The 20,486-nt window shown below is 43.6% G+C and overlaps 1 protein-coding gene across 7 annotated transcripts in view; it reads right to left on the bottom strand.

Moving 5' to 3' along the window:
- The window catches only part of PHC3 (polyhomeotic homolog 3), a 191,882-nt gene that overhangs the window by 23,589 nt on the left and 147,807 nt on the right, over positions 1-20,486 (bottom strand). For 5 of the 7 annotated variants that reach the window (XM_077290562.1, XM_077290557.1, XM_077290558.1 and 2 more), the window contains exons 12-14: positions 7,846-7,963; positions 5,256-5,403; positions 4,960-5,173 (exon numbers count right to left, since the gene is read on the bottom strand). In XM_077290562.1, the coding sequence (XP_077146677.1) occupies positions 4,960-5,173; positions 5,256-5,403; positions 7,846-7,963 (480 nt within the window). The remainder of the gene's footprint in view (positions 1-4,959; positions 5,174-5,255; positions 5,404-7,845; positions 7,964-20,486) is intronic. The other 2 variants (XM_077290559.1, XM_077290561.1) reach the window with 1 other exon arrangement.

Below are 20,486 nucleotides of genomic sequence, written 5' to 3'. Positions count from 1 at the left end.
AGCATCTGCCATGGCTGGAAATCATGTACTGGCCCCCCCCACCGCCCCCGATCTCCTCCCCAGTCGTCCGTTCTGTCCGGTACCCCCCTCCGTCCCCCTGTTCGCTCCCCCGTGCTCCTGTCCGCTCCCCCGTGCTCCTGTCCGCTCCCCCCGTCCTCCGATCCCCCCCCCTGTGCTCCGATCCACCCCCCCACCACCCCCTCATACTTACCGATCCTCCCGGTGTCCGGCCGTCTCCTCGCTGGGCGCCGCCATCTTGGAAAATGGCGGGCGCATGCTCAGTACGCCCGCCGAATCTGCAGGCTGGCAGATTCGTTACAGGTACATTTTGATCGCTGTGGTAGGTTCTACCACAGCGATCAAAATAAAAAAATAATAAATAAACCCCCCCCTTTATCACCCCCATAGGTAGGGACAATAATAAAATAAAGAAAATATTTTTTTTTCTTTTACCACTAGGGTTAGGGTTAGAACTAGGGGTAGGGTTAGGGGTAGGGTTAGGGTTACGGGTAGGGTTAGGGTTAGGGGTAGGGTTATGGCATGTGCACACAGAGCGGATCGGCCGCGGATCCGCAGCGGATCGGCCGCGGATCCGCAGCGGATCGGCCGCGGATCGCAGCGGATCCGCAGCGGATCGGCCGCGGATCCGCAGCGGATCGGCCGCGGATCTGCAGCGGATCGGCCGCGGATCCGCAGGGGATCGGCCGCGGATCCGCAGTGGATCCGCAGCGGATTGGCCGCGGATCTGCAGCGGATTGGCAGCGGATTGGCCGCGGATCCGCAGCGGATCGGCCGCGGATCCGCAGCGGATCGGCAGCGGATCCGCAGCAGATTGGCCGCGGATCTGCAGCGGATTGGCCGCGGATCCGCAGCGGATCGGCAGCGGATCGGCAGCGGATTGGCCGCGGATCCGCAGCGGATCCGCAGCGGATTGGCCGCGGATCTGCAGCGGATTGGCCGCGGATCTGCAGCGGATCCGCAGCGGATTGGCCGCGGATCTGCAGCGGATTGGCCGCGGATCCGCAGCGGATTGGCCGCTGCGAATTCGAAGCAGTTTTCCATCAGGTTTACAGTACCATGTACACCTAAGGAAAACCAAATCTGCTGTGCCCATGGTGCGGAAAATTCCGTGCAGAAACGCTGCATTGTATTTTCTGCAGCATGTCAATTCTTTGTGCGGATTCCGCAGCGGTTTACACCTGTTCCTCAATAGGAATCCGCAAATGAAATCCGCACAAAAAAACACTGGAAATCTGCTGTAAATCCGCAGACAAAACGCAGTGCCTTTTACCTGCAGATTTTTCAAAAATCGTGCGGAAAAATCTCACACGAATCCGCAACGTGGGCACATACCCTTAGGGTTAGGGTTGGAATTAGGGCTAGGGTTGGAAATAGGGTTAAGAATAGGCTTGTGGTTAGGGTTACGGATAGGGTTAGGGGTGTGTTGGGGTTACAGTTGTGGTTAGGGTTGGGATTAGGGTTACGGTTGGGATTAGGGTTAGGATTAGGGTTGGAATTAGGGTTACGGTTGTGTTGCGGTTAGGGTTGTGGTTAGGGGTGTGTTGGGGTTAGGGTTGTGATTAGGGTTATGGCTACAGTTGGGATTAGGATTAGGGGTGTGTTGGGGTAAGTGTTGAAGTTAGAATTGAGGGGTTTCCACTGTTTTAGGCACATCAGGGGTCTCCAAACGCAACATGGCGCCACCATTGATTCCAGCCAATCTTGCGTTCAAAAAGTCAAATGGTGCTCCCGCCCTTCCAAGCCCCGACGTGCGCCCAAACAGTGGTTTACCCCCACATTTTGGGTACCAGCGTACTCAGGACAAACTGGGCAACAACTGTTGGGGTCCAATTTCTCCTGTTACCCTTGCAAAAATAAAAAATTACTTGCTAAAACATAATTTTTGAGGAAAGAACAATTATTTTTTATTTTCACGGCTCTGCGTTATAAACTTCTGTGAAGCACTTGGGGGTTGAAAGTGCTCACCACACATCTAGATAAGTTCCTTCGGGGGTCTAGTTTCCAAAATGGGGTCACTTGTGGGGTGTTTCTACTGTTTAGGCACATCAGGGGCTCTGCAAATGCAATGTGACGCCCGCAGACCATTCCATCAAAGTCTGCATTTCAAATGTCACTACTTCCCTTCCGAGCCCTGACGTGTGCCCAAACAGTGGTTTACCCCCACATATGGGGTATCAGCGTACTCACAACAAACTGGGCAACAAATATTGGGGTCCAAATTCTCCTGTTACCCTTGTGAAAATAAAAAATTGCTTGCTAAAACATCTTTTTTGAGGAAAGAAAAATGATTTTTTATTTTCACGGCTCTGCGTTGTAAACTTCTGTGAAGCACTTGGGGGTTGAACGTGCTCACCACACATCTAGATAAGTTCCTTGGGGGGTCTAGTTTCCAAAATGGGGTCACTTGTGGGGGGTTTCTACTGTTTAGGCATATCAGGGGCTCTGCAAACGTAACCTGATGCCCGCAGACCATTCCATCAAAGTCTGCATTTCAAAACGTCACTACTTCCCTTCCGAACCCCGACGTGTGCCAAAACAGTGGTTTACCCCCACATATGGGGTATCATCGTACTCAGGAGAAACTGGAAAACAACTTTTGGGGTCCAATTTCTCCTATTACCCTTGGGAAAATAAAAAATTGTGGGCTAAAAAAATCATTTTTGAGAAAAGAAAAATTATTTTTTATTTTCATGGCTCTGCGTTATAAACTTCTGTGAAGCACTTGGGGGTTCAAAGTGCTCACCACACATCTAGATTAGTTCCTTGGGAGGTCTAGTTTCCAAAATGGGGCCACTTGTGCGGGAGCTCCAATGTTTAGGCACACAGGGGCTCTCCAAACGCGACATGGTGTCCGCTAATGATTGGAGCTAATTTTCCACTCAAAAAGCCAAATGGCGTGCCTTCCCTTCCGAGCCCTGCCGTGCGCCCAAACAGTGGTTTACCCCCACATATGGGGTATCATCGTACTCAGGACAAACTGGACAACAACATTTGGGGTCCAATTTCTCCTATTACCCTTGGGAAAATAAAAAATTCTGGGCTAAAAATCATTTTTGAGGAAAGAAAAATTATTTTTTTATTTTCACGGCTCTGCGTTATAAACTTCTGTGAAGCACCTGGGGGTTATAAGTGTTTACTATGCATCTAGATAAGTTCCTTGGGGGGTCTAGTTTCCAAAATGGGGTCACTTGTAGGGGAGCTCCAATGTTTAGGCACACAGGGGCTCTCCAAACGCGACATGGTGTCCGCTAACGATTGGAGCTAATTTTCCATTCAAAAAGTCAAATGGCACGCCTCCCCTTCCGAGCCTTGCCGTGCACCCAAACAGTGGTTTACCCCCACATATGAGGTATCGGCATACTCAGGAGAAATTGCCCAACAAATTTTAGGATCCATTTTATCCTGTTGCCCATGTGAAAATGAAAGAATTGAGGCTAAAAGAAATTTTGTGTGAAAAAAAGTACTTTTTCATTTTTGCGGATCAATTTGTGAAGCACCTGGGGGTTTAAAGTGCTCACTATGCCTCTAGATGAGTTCCTTGGGGGGTCTACTTTCCAAAATGGGGTCACTTGTGGAGGAGCTCCAATGTTTAGGCACACAGGGGCTTTCCAAACGCGACATGGTGTCCGCTAACGATGGAGATAATTTTTCATTCAAAAAGTCAAATGGCGCTCCTTCCCTTCCGAGCCTTACCATGTGCCCAAACAGTGGTTTACCCCCACATGTGAGGTATTGGTGTACTCAGGAGAAATTGCCCAACAAAATTTAGGATCCATTTTATCCTGTTGCCCATGTGAAAATGAAAAAATTGAGGCTAAAATAATTTTTTCGTGAAAAAAAAGTACTTTTTCATTTTTACGGATCAATTTGTGAAGCACCTGGGGGTTTAAAGTGCTCACTATGCTTCTAGATAAGTTCCTTGGGGGGTCTAGTTTCCAAAATGGGGTCACTTGTGGGGGAGCTCCAATGTTTAGGCACACGGGGGCTCTCCAAACGCGACATGGTGTCCGCTAAAGATTGGAGCCAATTTTTCATTGAAAAAGTCAAATGGCGCTCCTTCCCTTCCGAGCCCTGCCGTGCGCCCAAACAGTGGTTTACCCCCACATATGAGGTATCAGCGTACTCAGGACAAATTGGACAACAACGTCCGTGGTCCAGTTTCTCCTTTTACCCTTGGGAAAATAAAAAATTTTTTGCTAAAATATCATTTTTGTGACTAAAAAGTTAAATGTTCATTTTTTCCTTCCATGTTGCTTCTGCTGCTGTGAAACACCTGAAGGGTTAATAAACTTCTTGAATGTGGTTTTGAGCACCTTGAGGGGTGCAGTTTTTAGAATGGTGTCACTTTTGGGTATTTTCAGCCATATAGAACCCTCAAACTGACTTCAAATGTGAGGTGATCCCTAAAAAAAATGGTTTTGTAAATTTTGTTGTAAAAATGAGAAATCACTGGTCAAATTTTAACCCTTATAACTTCCTAGCAAAAAAAAAATTTGTTTCCAAAATTGTGCTGATGTAAAGTAGACATGTGGGAAATGTTATTTATTAACTATTTTGTGTCACATAACTCTCTGGTTTAACAGAATAAAAATTCAAAATGTGAAAATTGCGAAATTTTCAAAATTTTTGCCAAATTTCCGTTTTTTTCACAAATAAACTCAGAAATTATCGACCTAAATTTACCACTAACATGAAGCCCAATATGTCACGAAAAAACAATCTCAGAATCGCTAGGATCCGTTGAAGCGTTCCTGAGTTATTACCTCATAAAGGGACACTGGTCAGAATTGCAAAAAACGGCAAGGTCATGAAGGGGTTAAAATATTGCCTAAACATGTTCTTTTTGGGATTTGTGATGGAAAAGATAACATAAATTGTATGGCATCATATCCCTATTAGTCATTATGTATGGAACCTAATAAAAATATCTGCAAATACCTGGTAAAGAATATATGAACGCCCACACATCTTCAACTGTCCATAGGGATGGCTCGGTCTGTGCATCGGGTGGTGACTCAGGTGGTGAGGATGCTTTCCTTAACTGAAGACGACGCAATTCTTGCTCCCTCTCACTTTGTCGCCGTAGACGAGTGGTCATACGCATTGGGATGGGATTCTCTAAAGCTTCAGTACATGAATATGAAGTAGGGTGCTGAAAGACACAGGTTCTAGCACTAAACTGACTCAAATAGATAATTTGAGAAATCAATGCTGATAAACTCTAGATTACTAACCTGTCTTAAATAGTGGTCTCTAATTGATACTCCAGAGCTGTGTGGACGCCTCCCACGTCGGCCTGGAATTCCTTCTGGCTTTCTACTCCATCTGTTGCCTTTTTCAGCCTTGTAAAGCCCATGACGCTTTAAACCGCTTATGTTATACCTTAAATAATTTGTTTTGTTAAGACACATGAGAAATCATTGAAAGCATACAGCTAATCCAAGAACTACAAAAATAGTTTTCCTCTGATTTGATTCCGCTGATTGACTGCATGGCTCACATGGCATAATGATGTCACACAAGACATGGCGCCAACATTGATGGAGCAGCACTGACGCAGGAGGTGAGTATATGTTATTAGGTAGGTTGTCAGGTAGTGAACAATCCCTTTAACGCACCACTCTTTCGTTTTTTTAAATTTAATTTTAACGCTGGAGTGGTGCCCCTAATCTTCATCTGTTACCAGCACCGTTCTGGTTGTCTTTTGCAGTTTGTGACTTGGTGGATCGCACCAGTGTTTGCTGGGAAACCCAGAGGTCACTTCTCGATGCAAGTCTACGAGAGCCAGAACGAGGACCTCATAGACTTACACTGAGAGTTTAATCACACCAAAATTGCTCAAGGGTATCAGTAGGGATTAACTAATATTTTAAACCCAATAGACAAAGGGCAAAAAATCCCATTTTAACAAATGTAAAAGGAAAACACAACTTTTAATTGTTAAAGTAAAAAAAAGAGTAACTAGTGCAAATCATATTTTAAGGTTAAAGGGAACCTGTCACCCCGTTTTTTCAATATGAGGTAAAAATAGTGTTCAATAGGGCCTGAGCTGTGCAATAGTGCCTTTATTATCCCGATTCCTCACCTTTGCTGCAAAAATACCTTAATAAAGTCGCCGTTTTTGGCTGTCAATCACGCAGGTCTGGTTAAATGGGCATGGTGAAATCGCTGTTTCTCCCCCACCTCTTGCTTTTCTTCCCGGCGTTGGCGTAGTGGTTCGCGCATGCGCAACAGCCGAATACACTGCGCAGTGGCAGAAAAAGCGCAATCTGCGCTATTCAACGGTTTATCAGTGGCAGCGGCCATCTTCCTGAGGCCGCGCGTGCGCAGATGGAGTGCTCTGCTTCCCGGGGCTTCAGGAAAATGGCCGCGGGATGCCGCGTGTGCGCAGATGGAGATCGCGGAGGCCATTTTCCTGCAGCCGAGTTCGCATCGGGGCATGCGCGAACCACTACGCCAACGTCGGGAAGAAAAGCAAGAGGTGGGGGAGAAGCAGCGATTTCACCACGCCCATTTGACCAGACCTGCATGATTGACAGCCGAAAACAGCGACTTTACTAAGGTATTTTGGCAGCAAAGGTGGGGAATCGGGGATAATAAAAGCACTGTTGTACAGCACAGCTCAGGCCCTATTGAACACTATTTTTACCTCATATTGAAAAAACGGGGTGACAGGTTCCCTTTTCACATTAAAACTACACTCTGTTCCTTATTAATCCTACATATGTTTAATGTATTCCAAGCGGTAACAATGCTATGCTAATTGAGTAATTTAATTTTAATATACTAACGGATAGATCTACCTATTTGTAGCTACAATAAGGAACATGGTGTCATTTTAATGTGCACCTTAACATTTGATTTGCACTAGTTACTCATATTTTTATTTTAACAATAAAAACTTAAGCTTACTTCTGGATTGGTTAAAATGGGATTTTTGGGTCTTTGGCTATTGAATTTCAAAACACTGTGAGCTTATGACCGTTACCTCTGACTTGCAGTTCATCAGAAGCTGCGGTCACAAGATGGAAGAGCGGGTCCGGAGTGGCGACAGGAAGAGCAGAAGACGGTGGCTGGTGAATACTAGGGTCAGAGAACAAAAGCTAGTGGCACCACTCCAGTGCTGAAGAAAAAAAAAGTAGTGGATTAAGAAATTAAGTTCCGAACCACCTGTTATTCCCACTTTATGACCACAAAAGGAAGAGTTTAAATGAAATGGCCCTCGATAGCCATTCCATTTAAACACCCCCTTACTATGGTTATATAATAAGAAGTCAAAGTAGGGTTAGGACCCTTGTTCTAGTGATTGGTGACCAGCAAATACACATTTAACTTTTGCATTTGTGCCTTCATTTTCTAGTTTTTAATGTTTTTCATTTGTGCCTTTTTCTTCTTTTAATTCAGTTAGGCAGCAATGCTGTTTTTTCTGGACAGTGCCAAAAAAAACTAAAAAATCATGTTGCTAATTTTCCACCTATAGGAGGAACTCAGCATACAGTAAGAGCATCGATCATGAGAATACAGGTCGTTTTTAAAGAGTATTAGTTCAGGCCTTGGGGTCTTAAATATATTTTTTCACATTGCAGCAGTTGTAACTTTCCTATTTCTATAGTGAATCACCTGTGACTGGTCCAGGTTAGTAAAGGTTACACGGAAACGGAAAATGTTTGTGCTAATTTCACAATTTTCCCCGGAGCCAGTTTAGCTTTATATAGTTTATAAGAAAATAGTAAATTTAAAAAATCAATAGTTTTCACATTTTTTTCTAGGACATTCTATTAATTAACTAAATAAATCTATTTCATACAAAACTTGTCACATTACCTTTTTGCACAAGAATGGGAACAAAATCTTCTTGATCTCAAAAACTTGCTTGGATAGTCTGCCTTTCCACAAAATTCACACTCCAGCATTTCACATTCCAGTTCATCGACACCTTCTGCTAGAAAAAGAAGAAAACACAACGTTGTACAGCTTATCTTACTTACAAAGCGTATATATTTGTCACTGAAGTAGAATGCAAATCCACCAGGCTGGGAAAATGTAATGCAACCATATCCATGAATATTCATCAAGACTTGACACTGGAAACGAAAGTTCAGATGAAGTGAAAACTGAATCTCTGATCTTCACCTACAAACTCTTATAATAAGATCAGATATTCAAAAAACACCTATGACCAATGTCAAGGGAACCTGTCAACCCACCTCCTCTTGCTTCATTAGCGTTCCCGGCGCCTGCGCTGTAAGTATTTTTTCCCGGGCATGCGCAGTTGCGCTGCCCTTCGTACTTACAGCGCAGGCGCCAGGGACGCTAATAAAGCAAGAGGAGGCGGTGCCCGGCGCGCACAGGCCCGGAGTGACGGCTGTACTGCATCTGATTAGGGGGGAAAGACCTGCCCCGGGACGATTTCAGGGTATGAGGGGGCACATTTTATAAACATTTATTTCAGCGTGTGCAGGGAGCATAACTAAAAGAGCCACCTTGTCAGAATGCAGCATTAGTGCTAGTGCTGCACAAGTGGCTCTTTTAGTTACAAACGCCTGAGGGGGGTGACAGGTTCCCTTTAAAGATATGTGGCAGGCAGAGGGCCATAACCACCATGGATATAGTCAAAAGTCTTTTCACTGCACAAACTTAAAAAGGATAGAGACAAAAGCACCTCCACTGCACCAGATCACCAGAGATACAGACATAAGCTCCTCCTCTACTAGAGCAACCCACCAGGGATACAGACATATACCCCTTTACTGTACAAGATCATCAGGATTACAGACATAAGACCGTTCACATCACCAGAGCACCAGGGATACAGACATACTGTGGGTGAAGTAAGTATTGAACACGTTACCAATTTTCTAAGTAAATATCTTTCTACAGGTGCTATTGAAAAGAAATTCTCACCAAATGTCGGTAACAATCCATCCAATCTACACAGGCAAAGAAAATCAAACCATAAATGTCCATAAATTAAGTTATGTATAATAATGAGAAATGACACAGGGAAAAAGTATTGAATATGTGAAGAAAGAGAGGTGCAAAAAGCCATGGAAAGTTATGACACCAGTTGAAAATCTATTAGGAACTAGAACCCAATTCTGTAGTAACTGAAAAACAATATCAGCTGGTTAAACTGATGGTCTACAAAAGGTGTCTCATTACCAATGTGCCACACAAGAAACATCTCATGATGGGTAAAACCAGTGAGGTGTCTCAAGACCTTCAACACCTTATTGCTGCAAAACATACTGATCACAGATCTACTAATCAATTCTTCTGGTTTCAGAAGAATTTCTAAACTACTGAAGGCTCCAGTGAGCACTGTTGGGGCCATAAGTGGAAAGAACATAATTTCACCATGAGCCATCCATGTCCAGGTCCTCCCCGCAAGATTTCAGACAGAGGAGTGAAAATAATTATCAGAATATTTTTTCAAGGGCTAAGGACCACCTGTGAAGAGCTATAGAAAGAATCAGGAATCAGCAGGTACAATTGTTTCAAAGAAAACTATATGTAATGAACTCAACCTTCATGGTCTATATATACGCTCACTGGGGTGTTCCTTATATTTTTACTTAAATTTTTTTTAACATATATGCTCTTATTGTTTTCATCTACTGTCAAAACACTCGGAAATCAAATTTCATGACGTTTGGTGTACGTTAACATGTTCCAAAGCAACTCTGCACAGGTTAGTACTTGCATGTTTAGGAGAGGGCTCTTAAGCATCCCCACCTATACCTCGTAGTTATTGGTTATTTTTGGTAGAGGATGAATTGTTTTCAGTGAAATCATGTCAGTGGAATTGCACAGTTCTTAAAAAACTGGATTTTTAGCAGGGAACGTGAGTCATCAAATAGCGGGGTCCAAACTACCATCAAATCGTCAAGTTCTTGCAGTTTTGTCACGACACAGCTGTTGGGCAATTCGGGACCAGGGGCTCCTTCCCTGCCTCAATTTCTAGGGGGGCCCTAGTTCGCCCTATCCCCCGGGATACTTCTGAAGGTGAAGATGCCTGGGCCTTTACCTGTCAGGACTCTGAACATTTTGATTACCTTTTGTGCATTACTGCCCTTTTCCAAGATGGTGTCTTTGGCCTCATGTGCACTGTGTCTTCCTGCTATATAACTCCACCCCAGCCTTTAGTCTGTGCTAGAGTATTCTGCCTTGCATCCAGCTCCTGACGACTCCCTGGCTTTGCACCTGCACCTGTGAACCTGTGTGGAGATCCTGCTACTCAGCTCTGAGTTTCTGCTGCATACATCGGTTTCCAGTAATCCTCCATCTGGCTGCTTGTGTTTGTTTCCATCTGCATTTGCTGGACATGTAAGCTGTTGCTGCTCTGCTTAAACCTGAGACTTTTACCCAGGCCTCCCTGGTTGTGCTAAGATATTATTTGAACTGCCTTATAAGCATATCTATCTGTGTTTGGACTACCAAGGACTTATTCATGTCAAGTATCCTCAAGAATAATTGTGCTTCATAGACTTTCAGCGTGATTGCATTTTCCTCTGAAGTTTCCTATAGACTGTTAAGCTGCGTTTAATATTTACACCAAGTGTTGTGGACTTGAGTTTCTCTCTGCACCTGTTTGAATCACCGTGTGATAATATAGACTTTACCACTTATAAAACTGTGTCCTGTAGTTGTCTTGTTCCATGCAAAGAGTCTCCTGAGTTATCCCTTATAATCATTACATTACCCTTGCCCTGTCTCCTGAGTTAGCCCTCCGTCTGTTCTCTTCCCCCACCCAGGGAAGAAGGGTGCTATTGTGCACTGCAGTACACCGACCCGACAAGCAAGGCTAAACAAACAATGATTAAAAGAAAACTCCAGGCATACAAAATATTCACTCACATACAATAGAGGAATGCAGCGGGGAGTTGAGGTATTAGAAAAAAAAACAAAAATAGAGAAAGGAAGGGAATTACCACACTTACAAACCACGCAAGTCACAGATAACTCCTCCAACACTCCTTCTCATATGAACACCTCTCCCTCCTGAAGCAATGCAGCAAATGCTAGCTCTGACAAGGATTTTCATCAGAGCCCAGATTATAAAGGGAACGTGAGTGGCTTATTGAGCTCAGCTGCGAGCTCAGGGCTCTCCAACATGGCTTATTACCCCTGTTATACCAGAAGACTTAGGGTACGTTCACACAGGACTTTTTTGCTGCTTTTTTTTTGCTGCTTTTTTTTATGCTAATTTTCAGCTGCTTTTTACAGTACCAGTAAAGCCTATGAGATTTCAGAAATCTCATGCACACACGTTGGTTTTTTGTTTGATCAGTATTTTCTGCTTTGCTGCTTTTTTTGGACATAGGGCATGTCACTTCTTTCAGCGTTTTTGCTGCGTTTTTGCAGCGTTTTTTCACCCATTGACTTGAATGGGTGATGAAAAAAACGCTGCAAAAACGCTGAAAAAACGCATGTAGCATTATTTGCTGCGTTTTTTGTGCAGAAAATCATGGCCAGCAGGAAGGGATCTCACAGCCAAGAGCTTAGGGGTGTGGTTAGTGAGGTGTGAAGAGCCATTGTGAGTCATTGTGAGGTGTGAAGAGCCATTGTGAGGTGTCCTGATTGTGATCTATTGTGAGGGAGTTCCTGGTAGTAAGGTGTGAAGAGTAGTGTTGAGCATTCCGAACTGCAAGTATCGGGTATCGGCCGATACTTGCTGTATCGGAATTTCCGATACCGAGATCCGATACTTTTGTGGTATCGGGTATCGGAACAACATTAATGTAATAATGTGTAAAAAAGAGAATTAAAATAAAAAATATCGCTATACTCACCTGTCCGACGCAGCCGGGACCTCAGCGAGGGAACCGGCAGCGTTGTTTGTTTAAATTTTGCGCTTTTACTTGGTTACGTGAAGTCCCGGCTTGTGATTGGTCAGGGCGGCCATGTTGCCGGGACGCGGACCAATCACAGCAAGCCGTGACGAAATTACGTCACGGCTTGCTGTGATTGGTCCGCGTCCCGGCAACATGGCCGCCATTAACCAATCACAAGCCGGGACGTCACGGGAGGCTGGACATGCGCGTATTTTGAAAAGCGCGCGTGTCCAGCCTCCAGTGACGTCCCGGCAACATGGCCGCCATTAACCAATCACAAGCCGGGACGTCACGGGAGGCTGGACATGCGCGTATTTTGAAAAGCGCGCATGTCCAGCCTCCAGTGACGTCCCGGCAACATGGCCGCCATTAACCAATCACAAGCCGGGACGTCACGGGAGGCTGGACATGCGCGTATTTTGAAAAGCGCGCGTGTCCAGCCTCCAGTGACGTCCCGGCAACATGGCCGCCATTAACCAATCACAAGCCGGGACGTCACGGGAGGCTGGACATGCGCGTATTTTGAAAAGCGCGCGTGTCCAGCCTCCAGTGACGTCCCGGCAACATGGCCGCCATTAACCAATCACAAGCCGGGACGTAATTACGTCACGGCTTGCTGTGATTGGTCCGCGTCCCGGCAACATGGCCGCCATTAACCAATCACAGCAAGCCGTGACGTAATTTCGTCACGGCTTGCTGTGATTGGTCCGCGTCCCGGCAACATGGCGGCCCTGACCAATCACAAGCCGGGACTTCACGTAACCAAGTAAAAGCGCGAATTTTAAACAAACAACGCTGCCGGTTCCCTCGCTGAGGTCCCGGCTGCGTCGGACAGGTGAGTATAGCGATATTTTTTATTTGAATTCTTTATTTTACACATTAATATGGTTCCCAGGGCCTGAAGGAGAGTTTCCTCTCCTTCAGACCCTGGGAACCATCAGGAATACCGTCCGATACATGAGTCCCATTGACTTGTATTGGTATCGGGTATCGGTATCGGATTGGATCCGATACTTTGCCGGTATCGGCCGATACTTTCCGATACCGATACTTTCAAGTATCGGACGGTATCGCTCAACACTAGTGAAGAGCCATTGTGAGGTGTGAAGAGCCACTGTGAGGTGTCCTAGCAGCTGAAAATTGGCATAAAAAAAGCAGCAAAAATCTGCAGCAAAAATCTGCAGCAAAAAAAAGCAGCAAAAAAGTCCTGTGTGAACGTACCCAAAAAACGCACCAAATACGCACCAAAATAACGCACCTAAATTAGCATTAAAAAAAGCAGCAAAAAAGTCCTGTGTGAATGTACCCTTAAACATCATTAAAATGGAGAACTGCTTCTTCTAAGCGCAGGAGTAGGAGCAATTAGATGCCGCGGTCTTCTAGCTCCTCTCTGTTGCGGAAACCCCGTGACATTTATTTTATAATATTTGTGAAGTTAAATAATCTGTCACTGAAAGTGAAAATCTCACTATTAGTGAAAATATTATATTTTAGGAAAAGGCAAGAATACCTACAAAATCTTTACCTAACTGTGTAAAAAAGTTAGTGAATTTGCATCACTTTTGGAGGGAGCAAAAAAAATGCAAAGAAAACACAAGATGTATTCAAGCATCGTAGATAAGAGTTTTTAAGCAATTTGGATAATCTATTTGACATTGCACACGTCGGTACATTTCATTTCTTGAAAATAGAAGAAGAGAAGATCTTTTTGCAATGTCAGAGAGAACCAGTCTGGCCCAGGAACTTGGCTGGAGTGGATAGAACATTCACTGAAAAAGAGGAGTGCGAGAGACAAAGGTGTACAGAAGATGAAAATTGGAGAATAAAATATCTCTTTATGGCATCAACGTCTTTGGCAGCATATGATATTACAAACTTACCAGACGATTCATGCTACAGTTCAGCCTATAATACTGAAAGTTCACAAGAGCAGTTGTCAACTTTGACCGAGAGCTCACAATCCAAGAGTCTTGCGAAATGATGTAGGAAAGATTTTGTTACTCTGAAATTAGTAGCAGCTTTAGATAGATGGCTGTTAAGTATTAGAGACTCTGTTTTCATTCTTCTAGATACAATCAAGGCACTTGGACATAATGTTTTAGATTGTCCGGTAAACAAGTCATCCATCCAACGAATCCAGACAAAAACAAATGAAAGGAATGCACAGAATCCATAAAAATTGTCAAAATGAGGTACCAGACGTTGTTACTGTTCACCAGGATAGTAAATTGTTATCAGCTTTTGATGTCCAAAATTTCAAAGAAGAATGTCTTCCTAAAGTGCCTGAAAAGAGCAGGCAAAAACTGTTTGGAATGCGTTCACCAGTTGGATCCTTGAAGGGAACTAGTCTGATTGCCGTGTGTGGAGTCGGGAAGGAATTTTTTCCCCAATGTGGAGCTTACTCTTTGCTACATGGGTTTTTTGCCTTCCTCTGGATCAACATGTTAGGGCATGTTAGGTTAGGCTATGGGTTGAACTAGATGGACTTAAAGTCTTCCTTCAACCTTAATAACTATGTTACTATGTTACAATAAAGTGCAGATCCTCTGTGATAATACAGCCTCAAAAGCAGGTCGTATAAACGGAGCTTATGTACTCTTGCAACAAACATTCAACAGAGATATGCTACTTTTTCAAGTATATATTGGTCGGCGCAAAAAGCGGCAATATTAGGGGGGAAAAGATTCTTTGCAGCTGCAAAACAGGACAAAAACCACCAATACTGTCAACAGTAGAAAATATAAAACCTTAGGTTTGTTTTGTGCTATGCAAATAATCTCCACCTTCTGATGAAAGGAAAAAAAAACAATAAAAACCCCTTTGTTTTCTATAAAGCCGACAGCTTTTTTATATGTATAAATCAGTGTCATGCAACTATTAGCAGCAAGTCCACCCACGTAAATTAAAATCAACACGAAAATATAAAAATGGTTGCTATAAAAACAAACCCCCAATCTTGCTTTGACTATATAACAATTATTTTAAGTACCGCAAGTTCATTAGCGGTTTAATATAGTAAAATGTGTAACGCTAGTCAGTACCTCCTTAGACAATGGTGTCAGTCTCCGAAGTGGAGGTGCAGTCCCAGATGCTGTCCGGATAAAATCCGAAGTGGAAGAAATGTTTCTTCAGGAGTGTAGTCCCGGCCGGTGACTAACACCCCCTAAGCGTCCTCACTGATGGTGCGCACTAAAAGCCGGTGCACGCTTGGAGCCTGTGGCGCTGCAGATGCCGGAACAGGACCTTGCGTGATGTAGGTGATCACGTGGTTATCCAAAGTAAGGAACGCTGTGTGGACCAGTTCCTACGCGTTTCAAAGATCACGGTCTTCTTCGTCAGGGATGGTCCACTGTCATCAAAAGACTTCCTTATATCATATAACTTGCAGTACTTAAAATAATTGTTATATAGTCAAAGCAAGATTGGGGGTTTGTTTTTATAGCAACCATTTTTATATTTTCGTGTTGATTTTAATTTACGTGGGTGAACTTGCTGCTAATAGTTGCACGACACTGATTTATACATATAAAAAAGCTGTCGGCTTTATAGAAAACAAAGTTTTGTTTTGTTTTTTTTCTTTTCATCAGAAGGTGGAGATTATTTGCATAGCGTAAAACAAACCTAAGGTTTTATATATGCTACTTTTTGCCTGCCGCCATTACATCTATGAGCTTGTGTTGAAGAATGTGTTTGAAGTCCAATTTCACCAAGTTACGACATGCCCATATATTCCACTTTCAAAAAGTTAAAAGAAAGTTGGAAAAACACTGATGCAAATTAGATACAAAGCTGCAAAGAAACCGTGGAAGCGCACTTAAACTATTTCGAAATTGATGCATTGCTAGAGTTCTATAGATCCAAACTAAAAGATGACTATGAGGAGATAATAGAACTCCCAATCATATTCTTAGGTGGAGATGTTGAGTGACGTGACCTGAAAATCACACCTCCAGGTGGCATGCACCAAGCTCATTGGATGGCGAGAGCACTTTACTTTATGAAGATATTGCTTCTCAGCTCTCAGTTCAGATTAACCCAGAAAGACAAGGCAGCACTGCTAGACGTTAGCTTGTTTATTGTCACATGCTATGTTAAGTCAGGACTTAAATGCATCTCTGCAACAAAAAAAACACCATACCAAGATCCTAAAGTCAATGAAGGTTTATGAAAAAGTGGATGAAAACATCTTGAAAGCTGCTTTACAGAAGTTTATTCATTGACAATGAAGTTGACCAAGAAACAAAAGCAAGAATGGTGACAAAGATAAACTAGGAAAATATATCAGTCCCTGGGAAAAGATACATGCCATTGAAGGAAGAACTTTGCAGTTCATTATATGCAAAGTTTATTGATACATTTCTTTATTCCCTTTCCACTTTCATGAAAACCATTTTTTCTTTTATTTCAGAGAAAAACATTGATGATTTTAAATCAATCAAGAGTAAGGATTTGTTCTCTCCTCTCAAGATTGATGATAGTTTTCTCCAAGAGGATCCTTCTTCATGGGAAACTAATGTTCATTGTGTTTTGTGCCTTAAAGCAGTGAATGATACAGCGAAAGGGCTGTAAAGTTGATGCAAAATTTCCATGGTCTACCTACTGCAGTAGAGGAACAAAAACAATTTTTGTTACGTTGTATACAAGAACACAGAAAGTTGTACCCTGACTGCAAGAAAAAAAGTTTAAAACGAAAATGTCCCAATTAATGAATAAGTGCGTATTTATATTATCTTTTTAAAGTATTTATTACTTTACTTAATGTATAATAATAAATAATGGACAATTTCAATAAATTCTTAATTTTTTCCCCTAACTACATGAAATGTGAAATCAGTGACTTAATACTAGTTGCCATATAGTAACTTTGACGAAAAGTTGGCACGGGTTAACGTTTTGCTAGGGGAATAATATTTCATAAATTAGTGTTTAGGACTAAATTGAATAAATTGAGAGGGTATGAGTATCAGCTTTATTAAAAATAAATGTTTGCCTCATTTAAGGGACACCCTAATGCATACCACGGAAGACTCCATTGCTGAGCAAAAATCATGTTCAAGCACCTTTAAAGTTTGCTCAATAACATTTACACAAAGCTGTGAAATACTAGTAGAATATAGTTTGGTCAGATGAGACCAACATTTTACTCTTTGAATGGTACGATACACATGTTTGGAGGCCAAAAGGCAATGTATATTACACACCAAAACACTATACTAACAGTGAAGTTTGGAGGAGGAAACATCATTGTGTGGGGATGTTTTTCAATATACGACACTGGCAAATCTCATGTGATTGACGTATGAATGGACAAATGTACTAAGACATACCTGAAAACAATCTGCTACCATATACCAGAATGATGACGATGAAACGAGTGCAGCCTTTTCAGCAAGATAATAATCCCAAACACACAGCCAAGGAAACTCTCAATAGGTTCCAGAGAAAGAAAATAGAGCTGCTAGAATGGCCCAGCCAATCACCTCACCTGAATCCAATAGAAAATTTATGGAAGGCACTAAAGCTCAGAGTTCACAGAAGGCGCCACGGAACCTTCAGGATTTGAAGAGCGTGTTTAGAAGAATGGCCTAAAATCACACCTGAGCAATACATGCGACTAGTTTCTCCATACAGGAGGAGTCTTGAAGCTGTCATCACCAACAAAGGCTTTTGTACAAAGTATTAACCCCTTCCCGACATGTGACGGTATAGTACGTCACATGTCGGGACCCCCGCTTTGATGTGCGCTCCGGCGGTGAGCGCACATCAAAGTCGCGACATGTCAGCTGTTTTTTACAGCTGACATGTGCGCGCAATAGCGGCGGGTGAAATCGCGATCACCCGCCGCTATTAACTAGTTAAATGCCGCTGTCAAACGCAGACAGCGGCATTTAACTACCGCATCCGGCCGTGCGGCCGGATATGAGCGCATCGCCGACCCCCGTCACATGATCGGGGGTCGGCGATGCTTGTACATTGTAACCATAGAGGTCCTGGAGACCTCTATGGTTACTGATCGCCGGTGGCTGTGAGCGCCACCCTGTGGTCGGCGCTCACAGCACACCTGTAATTCTGCTGTGTAGCAGCGATCTTATGATCGCTGCTGCATAGCAGAGCCGATCGGGCTGTGCCTGCTTCTAGCCTCCCATGGAGGCTATAGAAGCATGGTAAAAGTAAAAAAAAAAAGTAAAAAAAAATGTGAAAAAAATAAAAAAAATATAAAAGTTTAAATCACCCCCCTTTCGCCCCAATCAAAATAAATCAATAAAAAAAAAAACCAACCTACACATATTTGGTATCGCCGCGTTCAGAATCGCCCGATCTATCAATAAAAAAAAAGCATTAACCTGATCGCTAAACGGCGTAGTGAGAAAAAAAATCGAAACGCCAGATTTACGTTTTTTTGGTCGCCACGACATTGCATTAAAATGCAATAACGGGCGATCAAAAGAACGTATCTGCACCAAAATGCTATCATTAAAAATGCCAGCTCGGCACGCAAAAAATAAGCCCTCACCTGACCCCAGATCACGAAAAATGGAGACGCTACGAGTATCGGAAAATGGCGCAATTTTGTTTTGTTTTGTTTTTTGCAAAGTTTGGAATTTTTTTTCACCACTTAGGTGAAAAATAACCTAGTCATGTTAGGTGTCTATGAACTCGTACTGACCTGGAGAATCATAATGGCAGGTCAGTTTTAGCATTTAGTGAACCTAGCAAAATAGGCAAGCAAAAAACAAGTGTGGGATTGCACTTTTTTTGCAATTTCACTGCACTTGGAATTTTTTTCCCGTTTTCTAGTACACGACATGGTAAAACCAATGATGTCGTTCAAAAGTACAACTCGTCCCGCAAAAAATAAGCCCTCACATGGCCAAATTGACGGAAAAATAAAAAAGTTATGGCTCTGGGAAGGAGGGGAGCGAAAAACGAAAACGGAAAAACGGAAAAAGCTCCGGGGGTGAAGGGGTTAAATACATTTCACAAAGCAAGTTCAATACTTTTTCATTTTTTCATTATGACATGTACCGTATTTTCCGGCGTATAAGACGACTGGGCGTATAAGACGACCCCCCAACTTTTCCAGTTATAATATAAAATCTTCTTAAAAGTCGGTGGTGGTCTTATACGCTGTATGTCGTCTTATAGGGCCGGTGACTAATGTGCCCGAGATCTCGGGAGACGAGATCTGAATCTGAGCATGCGCCGCCCCCAGCGGCCATTTTCCCGGAGGCCACCGCATCGCAGCAATGGAGCTGCCGGTGCCTCCGGGCTTTGAAAAGATGCCGGAGGAGCCCCGACTCTGCAGTAAGATCCGCCGCCGCCCCACAGCACAGAGGCCCGACGCTGCACGAAGAGGAGCCGCCGCCCCACAGCACCCACGCGGCCCAAGAGGAGCAGCCGCCGCCGCTCCCCAGCACCCCACGCTGACGCTGCAGCTACAATGAGGTAATGGGGCATACTCCACTCACACTTTCCTGTGAGACGCCCCCTCTTTGTCATCGGGACCACTCCCCCCCACCCACCCACCATATACACCCGGCGTACAAGACGATACCCGGCGTATAAGACGACCCCCGACTTTTAAGAAGATTTTCAGGGGTTAAAAAGTCGTCTTATACGCCGGAAAATACGGTAACTTAATTTATGGACATTTATGGTTTGATGTCTTTGCCTGTGTAGAAAGGATGGGTTGATACCGACATCTGGTGAGAATTTCATGTCAATAGAAATATAGTTATTTATATAATTGGTGACGTGCTCAATACTTTTTTCAACTGCTGTAAATCCTTTCAAATCACCAGACCACCAGGGATACAGACATAAACCTTTTACTGCATCAGCCTGCTAGGGATACAGACATGAGCCCCTTCACATCATCAGATCTCCAGTGATACAGACATAAGATCCTTTACTGCACAAGACCACCACGGTTACAGACATAAGTCCTGTCACATCACCAGACCACCAGGGATACACAGACATAAGGCTTTTCAAATCACTAGTGATACAGACATAAGCCCCTGTACTGCACCAGCCCGCTAGGGTTACACACATAAGCCCTTCATATCACCAGACCTCCAGGGGTATAGACATAAGCCAACTTACTGCAGCAAATCACTAGAGATACAGACATAAGCCCCTTTACTGCACCACACATCCAGGTACACAGACAGAAGCCCCTTTACTGCAGAAGACCACCAGGGTTACAGATATTAGGTCCTTCACATTGCCAGACAACCAGGTACACAGACTTGACTTTACCCCCTTTACTGCAGAAGACAACCAGGGATACAGATATAAGCCCCTTCATATCACAAGACCTCCAGGGGTACAGACATAAGCCCATTTACTGCAACAGATCACTGGAGATACGGACATAAGCCCCTTTACTGCACCACTAAACCAGGTAGACATACAGAAGCCCCTTTACTGCAGAAGACCACATATATTAGGTCATTTACATCACCAGACATCCAGGGATACAGACATAAGCCCCTTTAGTGTACAAGACCACCAGGGATAGAAACATAAGGCCCTTCACATCACCAGACCACCAGGTATATAGACAGAAACACCTTTACTGCAGAAGACAACCAGGGATACAGACATAAGTACCTTCATTGCATCAGA

Source organism: Ranitomeya variabilis, chromosome 2, assembly GCF_051348905.1.
Source record: "Ranitomeya variabilis isolate aRanVar5 chromosome 2, aRanVar5.hap1, whole genome shotgun sequence".
NCBI classification, from domain to species: domain Eukaryota; kingdom Metazoa; phylum Chordata; class Amphibia; order Anura; family Dendrobatidae; genus Ranitomeya; species Ranitomeya variabilis.
This window is presented reverse-complemented; position numbering and strand designations above follow the sequence as displayed.